The sequence below is a fragment of the Labrus bergylta genome, chromosome 8, assembly GCF_963930695.1.
Source record: "Labrus bergylta chromosome 8, fLabBer1.1, whole genome shotgun sequence".
Lineage (NCBI taxonomy): Eukaryota > Metazoa > Chordata > Actinopteri > Labriformes > Labridae > Labrus > Labrus bergylta.
This window is the reverse complement of record NC_089202.1, coordinates 7,742,351-7,760,750: the sequence shown is the minus strand read 5'-3', so window position 1 is coordinate 7,760,750 and position 18,400 is coordinate 7,742,351. Positions and strand designations below refer to the sequence as shown.

At 37.8% G+C, this 18,400-nt stretch overlaps 1 protein-coding gene across 1 annotated transcript in view; it reads left to right on the top strand.

Moving 5' to 3' along the window:
- LOC109984426 (transmembrane protein 65) overlaps positions 1-17,945 on the top strand; it is a 36,338-nt gene extending 18,393 nt beyond the window's left edge. The window contains exons 4-8 of the mRNA XM_020634573.3: positions 218-285; positions 1,828-1,882; positions 7,428-7,470; positions 14,546-14,651; positions 15,413-17,945. Of these exons, the coding sequence (XP_020490229.1) occupies positions 218-285; positions 1,828-1,882; positions 7,428-7,470; positions 14,546-14,651; positions 15,413-15,562 (422 nt within the window). The 3' untranslated portion in view covers positions 15,563-17,945. The remainder of the gene's footprint in view (positions 1-217; positions 286-1,827; positions 1,883-7,427; positions 7,471-14,545; positions 14,652-15,412) is intronic.
- Positions 17,946-18,400: the final 455 nt, after the last annotated feature.

Below are 18,400 nucleotides of genomic sequence, written 5' to 3'. Positions count from 1 at the left end.
TAAAAACACGCATGAATAGAAAAGTTATAATCCTCTTTTTATGTATATCAGCATCCCCCGACAGCAGCCTCACTGTATCAGTTTACCTTTGAGCTGACACCTGTTTTAAAACCTTATATTGTATGTTCTGTTTATTCTGTTACACTTCTGCTTCACCAGGCTCATGTGATCATTCTGCGTGCGTTCCTCATATATTGTTTTATTTGTTATTTCACAGTTCTGCTGCACAACGCACTCCCTTTCGTTGGATTTGGATTCCTGGACAACTGCATCATGATCCTCGCTGTAAGTGTGTCGACTTCACGCAGTTCAGACTCACAGAATTAGTCCGTGTAAAGATGATACAATGTTTGTACCCAAGGGTCTGTATGGTGGAAGCAACATGGCAGAAAGAGCGAGATTCATCTTACTGTTTAAGTCAGTCAGTATATTTCACACCAGCTCTACATCAGTGTTTAAAGTCTGTTTCTGAGAGTCCTTCTTCTTTTTCTCTTTTGTCTTTAACATCTCGTACAGTTGCAATCATTTGCTTGCCGCTGGCACACCACGCTCTTTGTGGAAGCGCTGTGAAGTATTCCACATACTAAAATTAAAACCCAGTGGAAGAGCATGCAACTATTAGCATAATTCAAAGAGTGCTTGCAAAGCAGTGTCATTTTTAACGCAGAGATGATGAATTCTTTTGGACCTCGACAAGAATCGTGGCATATTACAAGTATAGAGTGAGAAAAAATACACTGAAGAAACAAACAAGAGGGAATAAAGCTAAATAAGACGTCATTTCAAAAGGGAAAACAAGGTTGAAGCGAGTGCTGCAAAGAATGTAGAGGAGTGCTCAGGTGCTCTTCAACAACAGGGGGCAGACGTCAAATAGCTAATAAATAGTTGACTGTCCTGGTAACATACAAAGTTTGTTGTGTGGAGAGGCAAGTGTTCGTCAGGAAAATATATCGAAAAGCTTTCCCCAATAAACAATACAACAGAAGTAAGAATGAGCAGATATTTTGCAAGATCAATTGATGCTTTTGATGTGTAAAAAACAGATTCTTCAAAGGTATGCAAATCAAAAACTTCTCACACTTTGAGGATGAATTTCTCTCTGAACAGCTCTTGCTTTTTCTGAAGTAGTATTTCTAACAGTCAGTGACTGTAACAGTCTGACTGGACTCGCACATTCAGAGCATTTCCTTTTTTTCATTCAGTCTACAAAGAGAATTGAGTGCTCCCTACCAGAAGATCTCATGCTGCTCTCCATTTTGTAGCAGATAAAAGGTCCCCGACTAAAGCGGGGAAACCGTCAGCTGAAAGTCCTGAAGCTCTTTATTAACATTTCTGAAGCTTTAATGTGACGTTAGGAGGTAGGAAGCTACCACGGACCAATTTGTTGGTTGTGATTTGGTCTTTGTTTTTTATGTGCCGCAGAACAGGAACCTGCTGTAAACCAGTTTTGTAACTTGTGTAATGTTACTTTTAATCTTTTCTTGTATAATAAATGAAAATCAAGTTTTGTCCTGGTTCGTGTACAAAGCCTTACTGCAGCATTTTGGATTCAAAGAGAATGTAATGTTATTGCATCATGAACCGTCTATTTATAGTCCAGAATAAGTCGCTTGAAAACACAAAAATCGCTGAAAGGTCACAGTTGGAAAAATACATTTCTGTATTATGCAATTAAGTATATCGAGAAAGAACACATATATAGTTCATACATCATAGCCCCAAACACTACACTAGCTGGCAGTGATGTTTTGTCTTATTGAAGGACTCAGTGATTCCTGTAATGTGTGTGTGTGTGTGTGTGTGTGTGTGTATATGTGTGTTTTCCAGGGCACACAGATCGAGTTATCTATTGGAGTGATCCTCGGCATTTCAACTATGGCAGGTAAGAGCATCTCACAGTTACTGTATTATTTATAAGGGAAGGATAAACAGTTATGACAGAGATGATGCGATCCGATGTTCTTTTCTTTTTTGTTTATCTTATTGATATAAATCTACTTATAATTATATCTTATACATAGAATTCCATTTTCTGTAATGGATGTTTTTCATTATGTAAATGATGGCACAATGCTGTTAACATCCTCAATACTTTCTGCAGGCATAATTCAGACAAATCTCTTTACAAACGTCTGTACCTGTCTGTTCTCAGTTATGTTTAAATCATGTGCCTCTTTTTTTTCTTTTTTTTTTTTACATAAACTTTAAAACAGACTTCAGAGACTTAGTTTAGATTCAAAACTCTGTCGGTCTGACTCTCTGTCTTTTTCTTATTAGAGTGATCATTTGCTCAAGTCACGGAGGACTCCCAACTCTTTAAAAAGATACAGAAAGAGGCATTCTCAATATCAGTGTCAGCTGGATAAATTGTCTCATAATGAAGTTTTAATGATAAACTCACAACCTGACCCCTGCAGTGACACTGATTAGAAAAAACCAACACAGTGAAATAACATTAGAGAAAGTAAACAGAGAGAGAGTGACACAAGGTCGCCTTGATAATGATGATTTCATAAATATGATAATGAAGTTCTCAAGCAGATGAAATTAGTTTGGTAATTTTATCTTAGCTCAAAGAGGCACATTTGCATGTTGATATTATCACTCGCTCATATTGAGTGTACTTGTTCATAACACTTACATTACAGTTTATTACAAATGACAAAGAAGAGGATCACGCTGAGGTGAAAATTATACTTTGTCCCTATCTACATATTTAACGTTGGTAAAAACAACTAAAAGGACCATGTTCTGAATATGTTTCTCTTTAGTCAAATTCAAAGTCCATCTTTACCGCTGTCAGTGGGAACAATGCAACACGTTTAAGTGAAATCCAGTTTATTCAGCTGTGTCTTTTTACTTTGCTTTTTGAAGTGGTGTCCAGTAAAATGAGATGATTTTAAGTCTCTTCTGTTTCTTTGTTGTTTCTGGTGGTGATAGCAGGGTGTTTTTTGTCGTTTTAGCGAGCATCATCAAGGCCCTATAAACTGATATCACTAGTTGGAGTCTGAGCTAATGCTGCAGCAGACCTGAGGCGTTTTTCTATTCTGTGTGAAGAATTGGAGAAATGTGGAAAGAATTGACCCGCTATATATAGAAGTGATCTTTCAGGGATAAAGTGTAGATAGGCATTTAAAACCTAACCTGACTATCTTTGTGTCAAACACGATTTGACTTGATCCAAGGCTTGTAGATTTACAATTCAAATTATCATGTTGTCTTTCAAAATATGCATTTCACCTTGTTTTTCTATTCAGGCTTTTACAATAAGTGAAAAATTTGAATTTGATTAAGCCTAAGGAGATACAATATGTCAGGCCTGCTGGGATTTATAGACACGAAGGTTATAAGGTTCCTGGTGGATCACTTTTAGTTTGACTGAGCTTGTTATCTCCGAGTGGTATGATGAGCTATCCAAACCCTCGTCTGTCAGCTAACCCTAGCTGTAGAAATCCCCCTTAATTAGAGATGTAAAAAACCAGGTAGAGAACTACCACTGTTCCCCTAGTAGATCACAAACAGAAAGAGATTCAGTTCTTTCTTCGAGCACAGCTTCAACCCACTATCCATCACTTTTACTCACAGCACTTGTTTGGTTTCTTATTCCTGTGACAGTGGGAACACGAAGAGGTCTGTAAATCAAGAGGCTGCATGTATCTAACCCCGGCCACACTGATTTAGCACCATTGTCAAGTCTGCAGTCAAGTTCACCAATCACAGATTTTCTAGAGGGCAAACGTGGCTCAGCTGGCTCAGAGAAGATTGAGACTGTACTGTTCAAAGGGTCTCCAGCTGAGTTAGGCCATTAATACAATGTAAACCAAGGTAATGATGTGAAATCTCCAAATAGGATTAAATCCATTATAAATTGATTCTAAAGTGATTAACTCACCAAATCGCCTTGCTTTGCTGAGAGTTTCCTTCAAAGACAAGAACTTTTCCTAAATCTGCACATTTTTAACATTTTAACTCTATTCTTAGAATCATGTGGCAGAAATATATCTATGAAACAGCTCTCTTAACTTTTATAAAATTGAACCCTGTAGGCTGAATAAATCCCACCTGGTTGCCTTTCTTCATTTCTTTCTCTCTAGTCTCAATGTCCAAAACCAGTTTCCACACCTACCTTCCATACATAAAGCCTTTTTTCAGCTACATTACAATCACATACAGACACACATGGAGGCACACATACCGTAAATACACACCCAGGGTAACACCTGTGTGTGGGGAAGCTACACATGTGTTGTACTTGTGTGTTTAGTTGTTGCTGTCAAAACACTCCAGGTACTGTAAAGCTCTCTTCTCATACACGCCCATCAGTATGATGTATAGCTGGCAAGTGTGCCTTGCAGACAAGACCAAGAAATGATGTTAAAAAGTTTTTCCCCATTTTCTTATTCCACATAGTTTCACGGCTCATTTATCCCCCAATAGACGATTCCAGATAAAACACATGCAGACAGTATCTCTGCTTTAGCTGCAGGACTAGAAAGTTTGGGAAAGTTTGCTATGAAAGACAGAGACGTCCATCATAGAGTTATCATGAGGAAAAAAGGAACTGAAGACATTTAAATGTCTCTGTGTTGGCGGCGGATTGGTTCATTAATTTTTGTGACCAGGAAGTGAAAAATATCTTAACTTTCTCTCTTACCTTCCCTGAAAAGACCCAGCTTACTCATTGTCACCTTTTTTAAGGAATTATTTATTTTATCATATTTGAAATGATAGTTTAGGGACTATGGGTATAATATGAGGAACTGAATCACTTAGTGTTAATGGGAGAGTGATTGCACCTCTACAACCTGTGGAGATGGACTGCATCAGAAGCAGAGGGCAGTGAGTTTAATACAGACTGCTGACCTTGTCTTGCTATACATTTGAGCAGCTTGACTGCATAATTGAGTCTGATAGGCTCTCCATTACATCTGCGTCCTTGAGGGCCTGTTCATAGCTATGATGTATAATGACAGCACATCATCTAATTACATCATGTTCTCTATTTTAATCATCTTTACTTTGTTACCTTTTTTTTTTTTTTCTTTCAAACATCCTTCAATCTTTGCCCCGGAGACAATTTTCAATTAAGTAAGGGGAATAGTTTTGTTAGGAATTTCAAAAAAAGGAAAATGTTTGCTTATACTATCAGGTAATCCCAAATGTTTGTTTGACTGGGTTGGTCATCTGGTGCTCGGTCTTACTGGTATGCAGATGTGACACATGTCTTAAAGCATTTGTTTACCTTTTCTGCCCCCATTTGTGGCATCTACTTGAACTTATTGAGTGACACATGTAAGGTAGTTCAGAGTGATTTCACACTTGACATGCGTTATCCTCCACTATTACCTGAGAGACACATCTTCCCAATTTGGCGGTCTATTTAAAATGCAAGAATTCCAGTCTCTCCCTCTGCTCTGCCGATGCCTCCACTCCTGCCTGCGCTCTTACTTTCAAACCCACCTCTTCCCCAGTGTCCACCCACAGGCTCCGACCGGAGGGGGTTTAAGATATTATCTCATCACTCCTCAATTTTCTGCATATAAATGAAATCTGCACGGAGTGAAAGGCCTTGACACCAAAACACAAACGATGTTCAGCTGCGGCAAAAAACATTTAAAACCATTACTAACGTGGAAAGTCTGACTGACTCATATAGTTGTTTCATTCCAGGTTATTCTATTTAAAATATAACTCACCAGAGTTCCACCATACAAATCTTCCATGTTTAGTTCTTTATGCAAAAAGTGATGTATTGACTACAAACAAAATGGTCAAAAAGGTTTGACACAAAAGCAATTAGCAGGTTGATTTGAATTAAATAAATATGTTGACAGTTTAAACATGTGTATAAACATGTGTAAAAACTGACACACAAAAATACATGTTGTGTGAGGGGCAGCCTGAAAATTCTCAAGTTTCAAGTTCCAGTGTAAACAATCCTTTTGGTTAAAAATACCAGAATAATTTCCTTATTCAGCTCAGACCTACTTTTGTGTACTTTGGCTCTGACTAATTGGCAAAAAGAATTAGAAACTTGCACACACTCTGCCTCTCTCTCTGACATCATGAAAAGGTCAACTACAGAGCTTTTCACAGAGCAGAAAACTAAAATGTCTTATAAGGAGCCAAATATGGACAAACCAGCAGCTTATTAACATTGATGATTTGTGTCAGAAGGCAGGCCAGTCTCTGGATAACAAGGTTAGGGTGAAAGACACTCTGAAAACAACACTTCCTAGCACACTCAGACTTCTGTTATTATTCTGCAAATCTTGAGTATTATCTAAAATCCTCTGTGTTTTTTAATGTAGGTGCAGGTCATGTGGGACTGTTCACATGCTTCACTAGGGATTGTCAGAAACTTTAATTTTAACTATATTGCTACAGTAGCAGAAAGTCAGCTGAATTTGTTTTGCACCCAAGACCTCACAGATAGTGATGGAAGTTGTGTGTTAGCAGAGATGGCACACTGCTTCTTTGTTTTACCCTGAGGGAGCCTGGGCCACTGCAGCAGCTCAGTAATACTCTGAACTCAGGGTCATTGACAAGAGAAGGAGGTAATGCACAGTCATTCTTCCCTTTAGGAGAAAAGAGTAAAATCAGATTCCTCAATGCTCTATTTCCTTACTCCCCCTCCTGCAGAATTGCTCCATGTTATATCAGAATAATATTCAGGGATTGTAACACATGAGGTCTGCTCCTTGCTCTTGTTTTGATCTTGTTATGTCTACTTCTCTGATTAGCCCATTGAAATCAGAGAGCAAGTCATCATGAAAGAGAACTTTAACTGTGCATCTGCATCCTTAATAATGCCAGAATGCAAAAGCCAACTTGGTAAAGAATAACCTCTGTGTGTATTTTATTTTAATTAGGAAAGCTTGTTGGCCAGTCCCGTAACATACAGCATGGTGCTGTAATATCTTAAAGTAGGGATCAGAGGAAGGCATGTGAAGAAAATTGAAGTGCATATCTCTCTCCAGCTTTCTTGTTTAACAGGTACAGATACGTGCTTTAAGAAAGTCAAACCTCTGTAGCCTGTGAAGGACACAAGAGATTTCAAGTGACATATAGGAGCGCACCATCACCTCTAATGTCTTTGATGTACAAGCGCACCTTATTCAGTCCTCCTGTAAAGTCACGTCCTATGTAGCTCATGTTGTTTTTCTGCATTTTAATTTTGCTTGTATTTATAAATAATGAGGGAAATGCATTTGATACCCTATAAATAAGGAGCACACCGAGATTAACTTGCCTCCCAGAGGAACATGGAAAACTGTCATATATTGTGTTTGACATGATGAAAAACGTCGCAGTTTCCGCTCGAACCAATCTGTGCTCTGTGCCTTCTGGCTGTCCTCGACACAAACCTCAATTTCCAAACTCATTTTCTAATCATGTCTCTCCCTCTCCTCACAATTTTTTTGCAGCTGCTGCCCTTGGCAACCTGGTGTCTGATCTGGCAGGACTAGGGTAAGAAGCCCACACACACGTACTTATACAGACACGCATCATTTTCCATAAGGTTTCTGCAGATCATGGCAGTTTGTAGGAGGATGGAAACAGGTCAATGATTTTAAAGTTAAATCTGCATTCACTCAAGTGATGTAGTGTTGAGGAAGACCATTCCAATACCATCATTGATCTCCCATGATTTAGATAATTACAACAGTAGTGTTCCACAGTCAAATACACTGTTTTTTAATGACTTCTTAAATATGAAGGTTTACCGTCCCTTTGCATTCATTTCCTTTTCTTTAATGAAGGCCAAGTCATTAAATTAGTCGTTACTGAATTAGGCACAGTGGGCGATAAGCATGAGCAGCTACTAAAGGTTTGTGTCCTGTAGAGAGGAGACTGTGGACGTGCAAAGCATAAAAAGAGACGTTACTGTGGAAAAGAAAAACTAACTTAAATGTATGAATGTGGTTTGATTAAATCAAATCACAAAGTGTTCCTAAGTGAGCCGGATCTGCAGCCTGACTCCAATAGACTGTTTTTCAAGTGAATCAAGTGGAATTTGAAAACATATCTTTTTTAATCAAATCTCAGTGTCAAACGTGTTAGACGCCTTTTTTAGTGGATATATTTGTCTTCTGTGTGACCACATTGTGTTTTGATTGTTATTTTAGATGTGTAAATATTATTCTTTGACTGTTTAAAGTTACTTCAATACACCCATGAGGCATTGTTAATTAGGTAAATTTGAATAGTTGACTGATTCAGATAAAGAACATTTTCTGTGTACTCTGTTCTAATTTCTGTTGTCATAATCATAGTGGGAATACATTAGATTTTGTAGGTCAGGGAGTTTGTGTGGTGAATTGTTCATGAAACACCATATACATAGTATGTTCCATATTTTGGTAATAAAGGCATTAAAGCTGTCTTTAATAACCTCATAAAAACCAACCAGAATTCAAGTGTATTGTCTTGAATTTTCTCCTCCTCCACCTTTCCTCATTCTTGTTTGTTACCACTAAATTAAAGAAATTAAAAAGAGGCTGCTTCTCTTTCCGTCTTCCAACATTATGACTCAAACCAGAATCAGAACAATGACCACCATGTCTGCTCACATGTGTCACAACGCTAGCCTGCAGCTGCTCTGATCAATAACAGCACAATGACCCACCAGAAGTGGAAGCTTATTTCCTATTCAGTTTGAAAAAAAACATTGATGTTTCTCGGTTCGTTTCTAATGATTTCAGTGTGTTATGCGGTTCAGTCAGCTGATTCATGACGGCTATCCACTCCAGAGCCTCCCAGTGGCTTTAGGGACAATAACCAGCTTGATAGGCTGCTTCATAAAATGTGAAGTCATAGAGGAAGACGCCGACCTTCTGCTACCAGCAGGCTGTTGATTTCATTTTAGTGAAATTCAATGATGCAATTAGTGATTACTTTTATTCTAAATTTAAATGCATTCAGCTTCAGCAGAACTGATATAAGGTAATAAATAGATGAAGGTGTAAAAATTACAGAAATCACTCTGGTGCCATTTTACCTTGTTAGAGTGATGGATTAGCAGAGCTGTTCTGGCTTTTGTAAGTGCTCTCATGAGACACACAGGTTTGGCTCTGTGTGTGATTGTGTGTCGGTGTTTGCCACTCAATCATAATTGGATAGTGTGGCCCCTGTGACCAGTATGTCAAGGTGAGACTGGATTAGACCTGACAAGACAGGATGGGTTTTTATTTTTATTTTGATGGATGTACACTTGTGAGGATGAAGACTGTTTCTCATGCTGCAGAGTCTCTCAGGTGTTTTTCACAGCAACAAATGTGTTATTATGCTCGTTTCAAAGTGGAGAGGCTTTAATGCAAACATGCACAAGTTGTTTTCTTTAAATCTCTCTTGCAGACAGAAGGAGGCCCAGTAGACTGACTGCTAAGGCTGTTCATGAAATCTTATGGCTGAGTCAATAAAAGTCTTATTATTGTGCTTTAAAGTTTTGATAAGCAGGAGAAGGAACTATGGTTATTTTATTTCAAAAACAGAAACCTAAAGATGTACAGCACACATTCATTTCTGTGCAAGACCAGTTACTTTCATTTTTGTTGAGGTGAAAGAGAGGCACTTCCTTTTTTGAAGGATTTGCCTATAATAAACATTTCACAAAACTTTATAATTTTTCAGAGTGGTTGTTATCCAGTGTTCAGCATGTACTCTTTGCTGTCCTTTCCTCATTAAAACCAGGAACTTAAAATACCTGAATTATTAGCCTGTTCCTTTACCCAAACATTGATGTGTTTTGCTGGATGTTTCCTGTAGTTGGCTTTAATTACATTCTCACTTGGATGAGGATCAAGATCGGCAGTCTGAGTACTGATGTTCAGTTTTCATGGTTCCCTCCTGCCTTCATGAGCAAAATTAAAAGCTTGTGGGAGTGATTAAAATGCTGCTAACATCCCCACTAGAAAGCTTTTCAGTTTACAATTGCTGGAAGGTTTTATCCTTTTTTTTGTCAGCCAGAGAAATTTGAGGGAGAGCAGCCCAGTGTAGACAGTTGTGATAGAGAAACACTCTGAACAAGCAGCAGTATTGTGCTTTTTGCGATTAGAAGAGAAGCTTTAAATACAAATCTGATGCACCATTCTTCCATTCTTGTAGAGCAGATATACAGATCATTGCAGCTTTTTTCAAAACTCTTGCATTTCAACAGGTGACTTTTTTTTTTACTGGTATTTTACTACAAAAAAATCTGGCCTTCCAGCAGTCCTGACTTGTCACCAATTAAAAATGTTTGGAGTACTTTGAACCGTACAATAAGACCCCGAACTGTTGAAAATCTGAAATGTTACATTGAGCAAGAATGGTAAAACGTCCCACTTTCACATTTAGAGAAAATAGACCCCTAACACTTTGTAAGATTCTTGTTCCTAAAACCTTCACAGAGTGAAAAAGGGATGCATCAGAGGGGTAAACAGGACCCTTCCCCAACTCTTTTTAAAAGTGTTGCAGGCATCAAATTCAAAATGTGCAAATCATTTTCTATAAACACTGATATTTCTCAGTTTAGATATGTCATACGTTGTTTTTCTACTATTTTCAATTACATTTTGGCTTTCAATGTTTTGCAAACTATCACATTCTTTTTATTTACCGATTATATATTCAACGTTCTAATTATTTAGGAATTAGGGTTGTGTCCTTAAAACTGGAACATGTCAATCAGTTACTATTTTAAGATTGCTATAGATAATTTGTGGTCCTGAAAAAGATTACAATCATAGTATAAGCTTATTAATCCACAAGACCTGCAGAGAAGCTGGTACATCAAGGGAAGTCTTGTTTCCTCAGACATGTAATCGAACAGCACAAATAGATGTAGCTGTCACTGGAGCATGCTCCTCCAGAGGCTCTTTGGTCAATATTGTAGTGATAATGTCACACTGATTGTTTACAAATCCTCCCACTGCACACCCGTTTTCCTCCACTTAAAGACAGTGACTGAACTGTGCTGCCATGACTCACATACGTAACGTTTCCCATATGAGTGTGTGTGGGTTTTGTTTTTTCTCTGTCCAGATATCCACATCTGAGTCAGTGTGCGTATATTTCGTGTGTAAGGATTCATGCCTGGGTGAATGTGCAAGATTTTCCTCTGAGTGTTTTGACAGATAAAGGAAAGCAGATTATCCTCTGTGGAGTCCATAATTTAGTTCATGAGTCATTCTGACCGTTCAGCCTGCTGGTACTGCTTTTTAGTCTGTTCTGTCATTTATATTCCTCATAGACTCAAAGCTTCAGTAGCTTTCTGGGGCACAAAAAGCATCGAGAGAAGTATTGTTGCGTTCAGCCAAGTGAGAAATATAGGACAAAAAGTTTGAGAATCAAATAAGTGAGCTGTAAGGGATGAAAATGGCATCTCAGATTTCCTTTTAGACAAAACTTTGTATGTAACCCTGTGATGTCATGTCTGCATTTCTACCTGACACATGCTTTATTGCATGCTGGAAGACGTGAAACAGAATAAGAAGAAGTGAAACATATTGTACGACCTTGTATTCTTAAAGCAGATCAAGGAAAAGGATGACTGATAGTTCTAGTTTTTTATATTTTCCTGAGTTTCAGGATTAAACAATAGGGAGTCTTTTATTGACCCCCTCAGGGGATATCTAGTTTGGCTTGGCTTCCTCTAAGCAGGTTCAAAGCTCAGTGTCTGTAACAAAGAATAGAGGGGAGTCAGTGTTTTGCAAAAGGAAACCTCAGTAGGGTGGATACTTGTTATAATGATGGCATAATCCTACTTTATCCTGCCAAGATATATTTTTTATAATAACACTCTAACCGCCTAATTTCAGACACTGTTTTTACCATCTGCTTCAGCTTACTTGCCATTTTAGCATTTGTTTTCCTTTCATGGCTAATCTTTCCCTCTAGGTTCTGCATCACAGAGTCCTTGATTTCACCACTAATAAGAGATCAGCTACGACTTTTCACTTTTTAACCCCCGTGTAACAGATTGTTTTAGCCAAAATGTTGATAATGCTAAGAGATTACTTGTTTATTTTCTCCAAGAAACAAACTTAATATATGATTTTTCATAGGTTTAGCTTCATAAGATGTACATTTCCAGATGGATTTAGTGGATTGAGTTTTGCTTGCATCAGGTGTAGTTCTGTAGCCTTCAGCCTGCTTCACACAGTCAGTCTCTTCAGTTTAGTCCAATGAGTCGAGAAAGTATCGGGGGCCTCTCGCGGCTTTCAGTAAATTTCATCATGTCAGTGTACGATTCCTGCAGGTACTTTATGTTTCGATGCTGCAGACAGGATTTCTGCTGTTGCAAGTTTGTGAAATGGGATGAATGTGACGTGCTGTTGTATGGAGGAGGCAAATCAAACAAAACAAAACAATGTACTTAAATTTATCTCAATTTGATTTTAATTTAATAAGCAGAGCAGCAATAGTGTGCTCCAGTCATCAAACATGAAACTCACTTCTGCCCCCTGTTGCCTTAAATGTAAGAAAATAGAATAGTTCTAGGCTGTGCAACAATAAGGATTTGCCGTGTTGTGTGTATGGGCCTAATGTTCATGTTGTATTTAGTTAAAAAAAAAAAAAAAAAAAAAAAAAAAAAGGTTAAATGATTTAAACATTTCCAGAAAGTTTCTTTTCATAGAAATGTTCAACTTTATCTTTATCTGCTTCAACCTGATGAAATCCTTATTGGCACACACACACACACACACACACACACACACACACACACACACACACACACACACACACACACACACACACACACACACACACACACACACACTTGCTTCCTCTGCTTCTCTCCTTATCTTTCTCTACTTACGTCTTATCTCTCCCCTGACTCGACAGCTCCAGCTGCAGCTCATTTGTGTGTGCAGTGAACTGAGGATCCATTAGTGCCACCGGCTGAACCCCACCTGAGAAAAAAAATATATTGACTGAATTTCTTTTACGCACACTGAAACTCCTTGACTGTATGACACTGTAATGTATTTTTGCTCACGTTACAGTCAGGTGCGGTAGCTGTTTTCTCAGTTTCCAGCATTTGTGACTGCAAGAAGTTCTATTTTTACATAATTGATGGATTATAGACAAACAACATCAGGAGCCCCAAGAACCCAGATTGGTTAAATAGTTGTTGTTGTTTTTATTTTAATTCATTATTAACTTTTTTTTTCATTATTTTTTTAATTACAAGGACCAACAAATTAACATAATGCACACACAACAAATAACAACAACAACATACTGACACATTACAACAAAACAAACAAAGATTAACAACAGCATTTTTTGAGTCTATATTTCTCGATGAAGGGGACATGGGTTTGAATCCAACCTTGGCCCTTTGCTGTATGTCTACTCGGACTCTCTCCTCCCTTTCTATCTCTCTTTAGCTGTCTTATATAAAGAATTAAAAATATACTGTTGTACACATTCATTAAGTCCTAATTCCTCTTATAATCAAATCAGACATATTTAACTACAAATATGACAAAGTTATACGTTATTTTGTTGCTATTTTTCTCTTGTTCTCTTGTTAGCTCTCTGGTTTAGTTTTGTAATTGAACACTAATAAACAGTCTCTAATCATAGCTTATTTATTAATCTACTAGATCCACATAAGCCTTTGTCTAGCTCTATAAATGCGGGTGATGGGAGATGATGCCCACAGCTTTAGTACTGAAGAAAACAAACACGTTTTTGTGTTACTGATGAGTACATCTTTCTATCATCTCTCTATCAATCATAACTCTGTAGCAGTCTGTTTTTGCTCTGCCATCTGTGTAAATCACACAAAGGGTCCTGAATAGAATTTAATTAAGTAATTTACACGCACTTTACTCTCTCTCTCTCTCTCGCTGTGTTTTATTAGTGCTGATATTTGACATCCTGCTGGTTCATGACAGATGGCAGAAACACGGAAACAGACTCTCATCTGCTGATTTGTTTTGTTTTTGTTTTCTATTACTTTGATCATTTACATTGTCTCACCGACTGTTGCTCTAGTCAGTTGTTAAATGAATCATGACTTGTGATGCTGGGAAACATTTACAGGAGGCCATTATGAGAGAAAAAGGGAACAAAGCAAACATGAATAAGTTATTCTAAATTCAGTCTATATAAAAATTACAAGCCAAAGCTTTGATAAACACATTTTTATTATGCCTCTGAGTGTTTGAACAACTTTTGTTTCAGAGATTTATTTCTTTTTTTTTATGTTAATTGAACAAAATCTCAAGTTCATTGTCTACATTGTGTATATTTTGCATTCTAAACCTACATGACCTTTACTCACATATCAAGTCTTTTCTGTTTTTGACTGATTCAACTGTCCATGTTTCTGACCTTTATGACTACCAAGTGCCGCCGCACTCCTTTAACTGGATTCAACCTCGTGAAAGGTCATAAGCAAAGCAAAAGAAAAAATGGTTTACTTAAAAAAGTCAAGGGATGCTTCATCTTCTGTTTCTCAAAAGAACCTTTAAAGGTAGCAGTTTTTAATCATTGCAGCTTTATAACAGTCTATGTCTTTTTTTTCCTGCTTGTCTACTCTTCTCTTTAGGCTGGCAGGTTACGTGGAGGCTTTGGCATCTCGGCTGGGAATGCAGATTCCTGACTTAAGCCCGAAACAGGCTGACATGTGGCAGACCAGAGTCAGCTGTCACTCGGTTGGTGGCATCTCATGAAACGCACTAAATCACCCTAAAACCCACAAATCTCAACCAAAGCTCAACTCTTAATTGTCCGTGTCACTCGTCTTGTGTTTCAGAACCTTGACCCTTGTGTCTATGCCCAGCAGTGCACGCAAAGATAGAAATAAAATCTCTTCAATACATATACAATTAAATACACCTGTATCAGAGAGCATCTGAGGGATTGTGTGTGATGCATCATAAACATGAAGCCAGGCCTCAGAAAACATCTCTGAGATGTGCCCTTCCCATAAAAGTCATAGTGAAGAAAAATTAGACCTGACTGATTTGTTAATACGCTCTGACTGCTCAAGTGTGAAATGTAATTACCTGTAATCAGGCTGAGTTGTGAGTCCAGTATTGAAAGGCTCTTGGGTGATGGTGAATGGCCATGCCAACTGTTCAGGCGTGTCAGGGAATACCTGTTTTTCCTTTCACGCAAACACACATACAGAAAAAAAATGAGCTTTACAAGAAATCAATATCTGGAGTCAACTGTTGCCTGTTCAATCTTCCATTGATGAAGCATCCTTGTTTTTATTTTTAGTGAATTTGCCCAAAACTGATTTTAATACTCAAGTTAAACCGAGTAAGCTTGTCCACTTAACTGTCAGAGGATTTCTAGCAGGAATCAGGGCTGACATTCTGTTTTTTTTCTTTTAGTATGGATTATTCAAAACAATGGCTCTATCTATTTTGTCACTCGTGTTTTCTTACTTCCCTTTCCTTCTGTTTAGGGTAAAGCCATCGGTGTTGGCATCGGTTGTATCCTGGGCATGTTCCCTCTTCTGTTCTTCAAGGACGATGACGAGAAGAAAAAGGCCAAGAAGGAGGCGAAGGAGAAAACAGAAACACCAGCTGCTCCAACAGAGAGCAGCCAAAACTGAAGCTAACCATCTCACCTGAGACAAGTACTATTTTCACTCCCTTAGAATACTTTTATCTGAGACTGATTTGGCACGTGTCTGGTAGACTGGAGCATACAGTATGGAAATGTCACTGAACCTTCGAAGGTATTCTGACCGAGATTTTAGATATTATCTGATTGTAGACTTTGAAATGAAGCACAGGGACCTGAAAGTCTCATGAAGGAAGAGACGGCTGACTGGACTGCTGCTACTCTACTCTAACTATTGCACCGTAACCTCACTTTGTTTCAACTGACTGACAACGGCTGAAAGTGATGTATCTAAAACACTTTTCAGTGGCCTCTGTCTCTCCTCCGCTCCCAGTCTGTACGTTATACATACATATATATCACACATATAGGTAAGTGATGATTTAAGGGCTCCCTGAAATGTCACAACAAACTTTGCAGCCAATACAAGAAAAAAAATCTACATTTTTAAAGAACAAAATCTGCACACTTACTCACATGGCATTGTTATGGTTTCTTTCCATTGTCATTAGTTCTTATAGATTACATAAATGAAGGCTGAATGGAGAGGCTTGCTAACGGCTTGCTTCATCAGTGTTTAACCCTGTTTAAAAACCTTGTTTCCTTATCGTTTTTTTGCATTGAAAGGTGCACGCATGCCTGCATTTTGAGGATGCCAGAGTCTTAAAAGTCTTACAAGCCTGCCTAACCTACACTCTATGACAAGCATTCAGTATCTTTCATTTAAAAATGCATGCTGTTACAGTACATTTGTTACACCTGCTAGCTGCCTCTTTTTTTTTTTTTTTTTGTTATGTTTATGTGGTTTTATTTGAATTATTGACTGTTTGTGATCAAGTTTGCTTTTGTAAAAAATAAAATGTTTCCCAAGTGTACTGGATGGAGCCAGCTAGGTGCAAAAATCAACCTCTAAAAGAACAGTGTTGCTTTCCAAGAATTGAGCAGTGAGGGAGAGATCCATGTAGAGGCAGAGGGAGAAGGGACAGAGAGAGAGAGAGAGAGAGAGAGAGAGAGAAAAGAAAGAGGGGGACAGAAACAGAAAGAGAGAATGAGAGACAAGCAGAGAAGAAAGAGAGACACAGAAAAAGACACAAGAAAGAAAGAGAGAGAGAGAAAGTGTGGCAGCTAGGAAGCACTGTCACTAAACATACGCCCTCTCTAGCTCCAATTTGATTTGATTATTCTCCTCTAGTCCTGCACAAACTAAGCTTCAGCTGAACTACAACACACGCCTTCCTCATGAGTAGTTACAACCTGTAGATTAGTCTGGAAATACTCACAACCACGCACAAGAGAGGCAGAACTTAACCAGGTGCTGAATAACATTTTTGTTAGCATACTTTCAATTCTGTTGAAAATCTATTTCTGCATTTTAATACTTTCACACAGCTTAATTACACATTCCTATTTAAACACTCTATATAATATCCTCTCTGCTCTACTGCCCTCTGCTGGCGGACATTCAGAGAACTGTGGCAGCTTCTACCCTTTACTTTTAAACCCTTCTGGTTCTGCATCAATTTATTTTTTGCCTATTAACATTCAAACCCCCTTGCTGTCTGGCTGCTAATCTTCTCTTATTCCTGATTTGTTGATTGTTCTTTAAATCATTGTTCTTCTGCAGCATTTTTGGTTGATTACCCGACCATCAATCCCAGTCTTAACTCAGCTTCTCTTAATATGTTTAATTATTCTTGAAGAGCTGTGTTTGTTACCTCTTTGGCAGAGTTATCTCATCTCAATAGCTCAATTAAAATATTATTTTAAATCTGTTTAGAAGTTGAAATGAAAAAGAGAGGTCATGTGTTGCTCGCTGAAATGTCCTCACAGAAAATGTATTTATTCTGTTTTAATATTCACACTAATATTTATGTATTTTCTCACTTTCTTTATCTCAAAGAACAATGTCCAACACACATATTTGTCGGCACAAAAGACTTATGTGGGTACATTTTTAACATTGTTTTCAACTTGAATGACGTTTGAGACTAAAACTAAACTCACTCAACCTGCTCTCCAAACTTGAAACTATATAAAGACTTACCTGTATGAGATCGATATAATGTGGATACCAGTGACCCTGAAGTAAGATACAATTTAGACACTGTACAAAGAGATGAACATAGTTATGTAGAAAGGATTTCTGATTGCTTGATTCCCTGCATGCACTGCAAATAAAACAAATGTTATTGTACATGTTTACTTTGTAAGGCTAACAAAAAAAAAAAAAACTTGAGTATGTTCTGAATAATGTATTGAAGGATAACATGAATCCCTGCAGGTTACAACACACGAGTTAAAATGTAAAAGATTATTGAAATAAAAAAAAAATCTATTTTATGGCTGAGTTATCCATAACAAAGCACAAATAATTGTATGTTTCCTTTATTCACAGCCAGTCATTTACTTAAATGACTCCAGGTAGGAATTGTCTGTTTTCTTGAAGCCTTGCAGACAGTAACAGAGCCCCCTGCTGGAATGTAAACAGGCTGTGATCCAGTGTGAAGATTTCAATAGTTTGTGAGGTGGAGGCTTCAAAGAAGAATGAATGAAGAAATTCTGATGGGCATAATGTGATGATTTCTTGTTATAGTAAATATTTCTGCACATTAGTTTCTTTTTGGGTTGTATTATCTGTGAAGACTAATAGTAATATGTCCATTACTGGAGTCTGGATGACTGTTTTCTTCTTACTGATCTGAAGGGAAACATACTCCAGCATGTTTCTTTGTCCCATTCTCCTTGTTCACACTGGTTGCCATTAGTTGTCTGCACACACAAACATGTCGTAGTATATTTGTGTCTGCGGGGAACAGACAGGTGACAG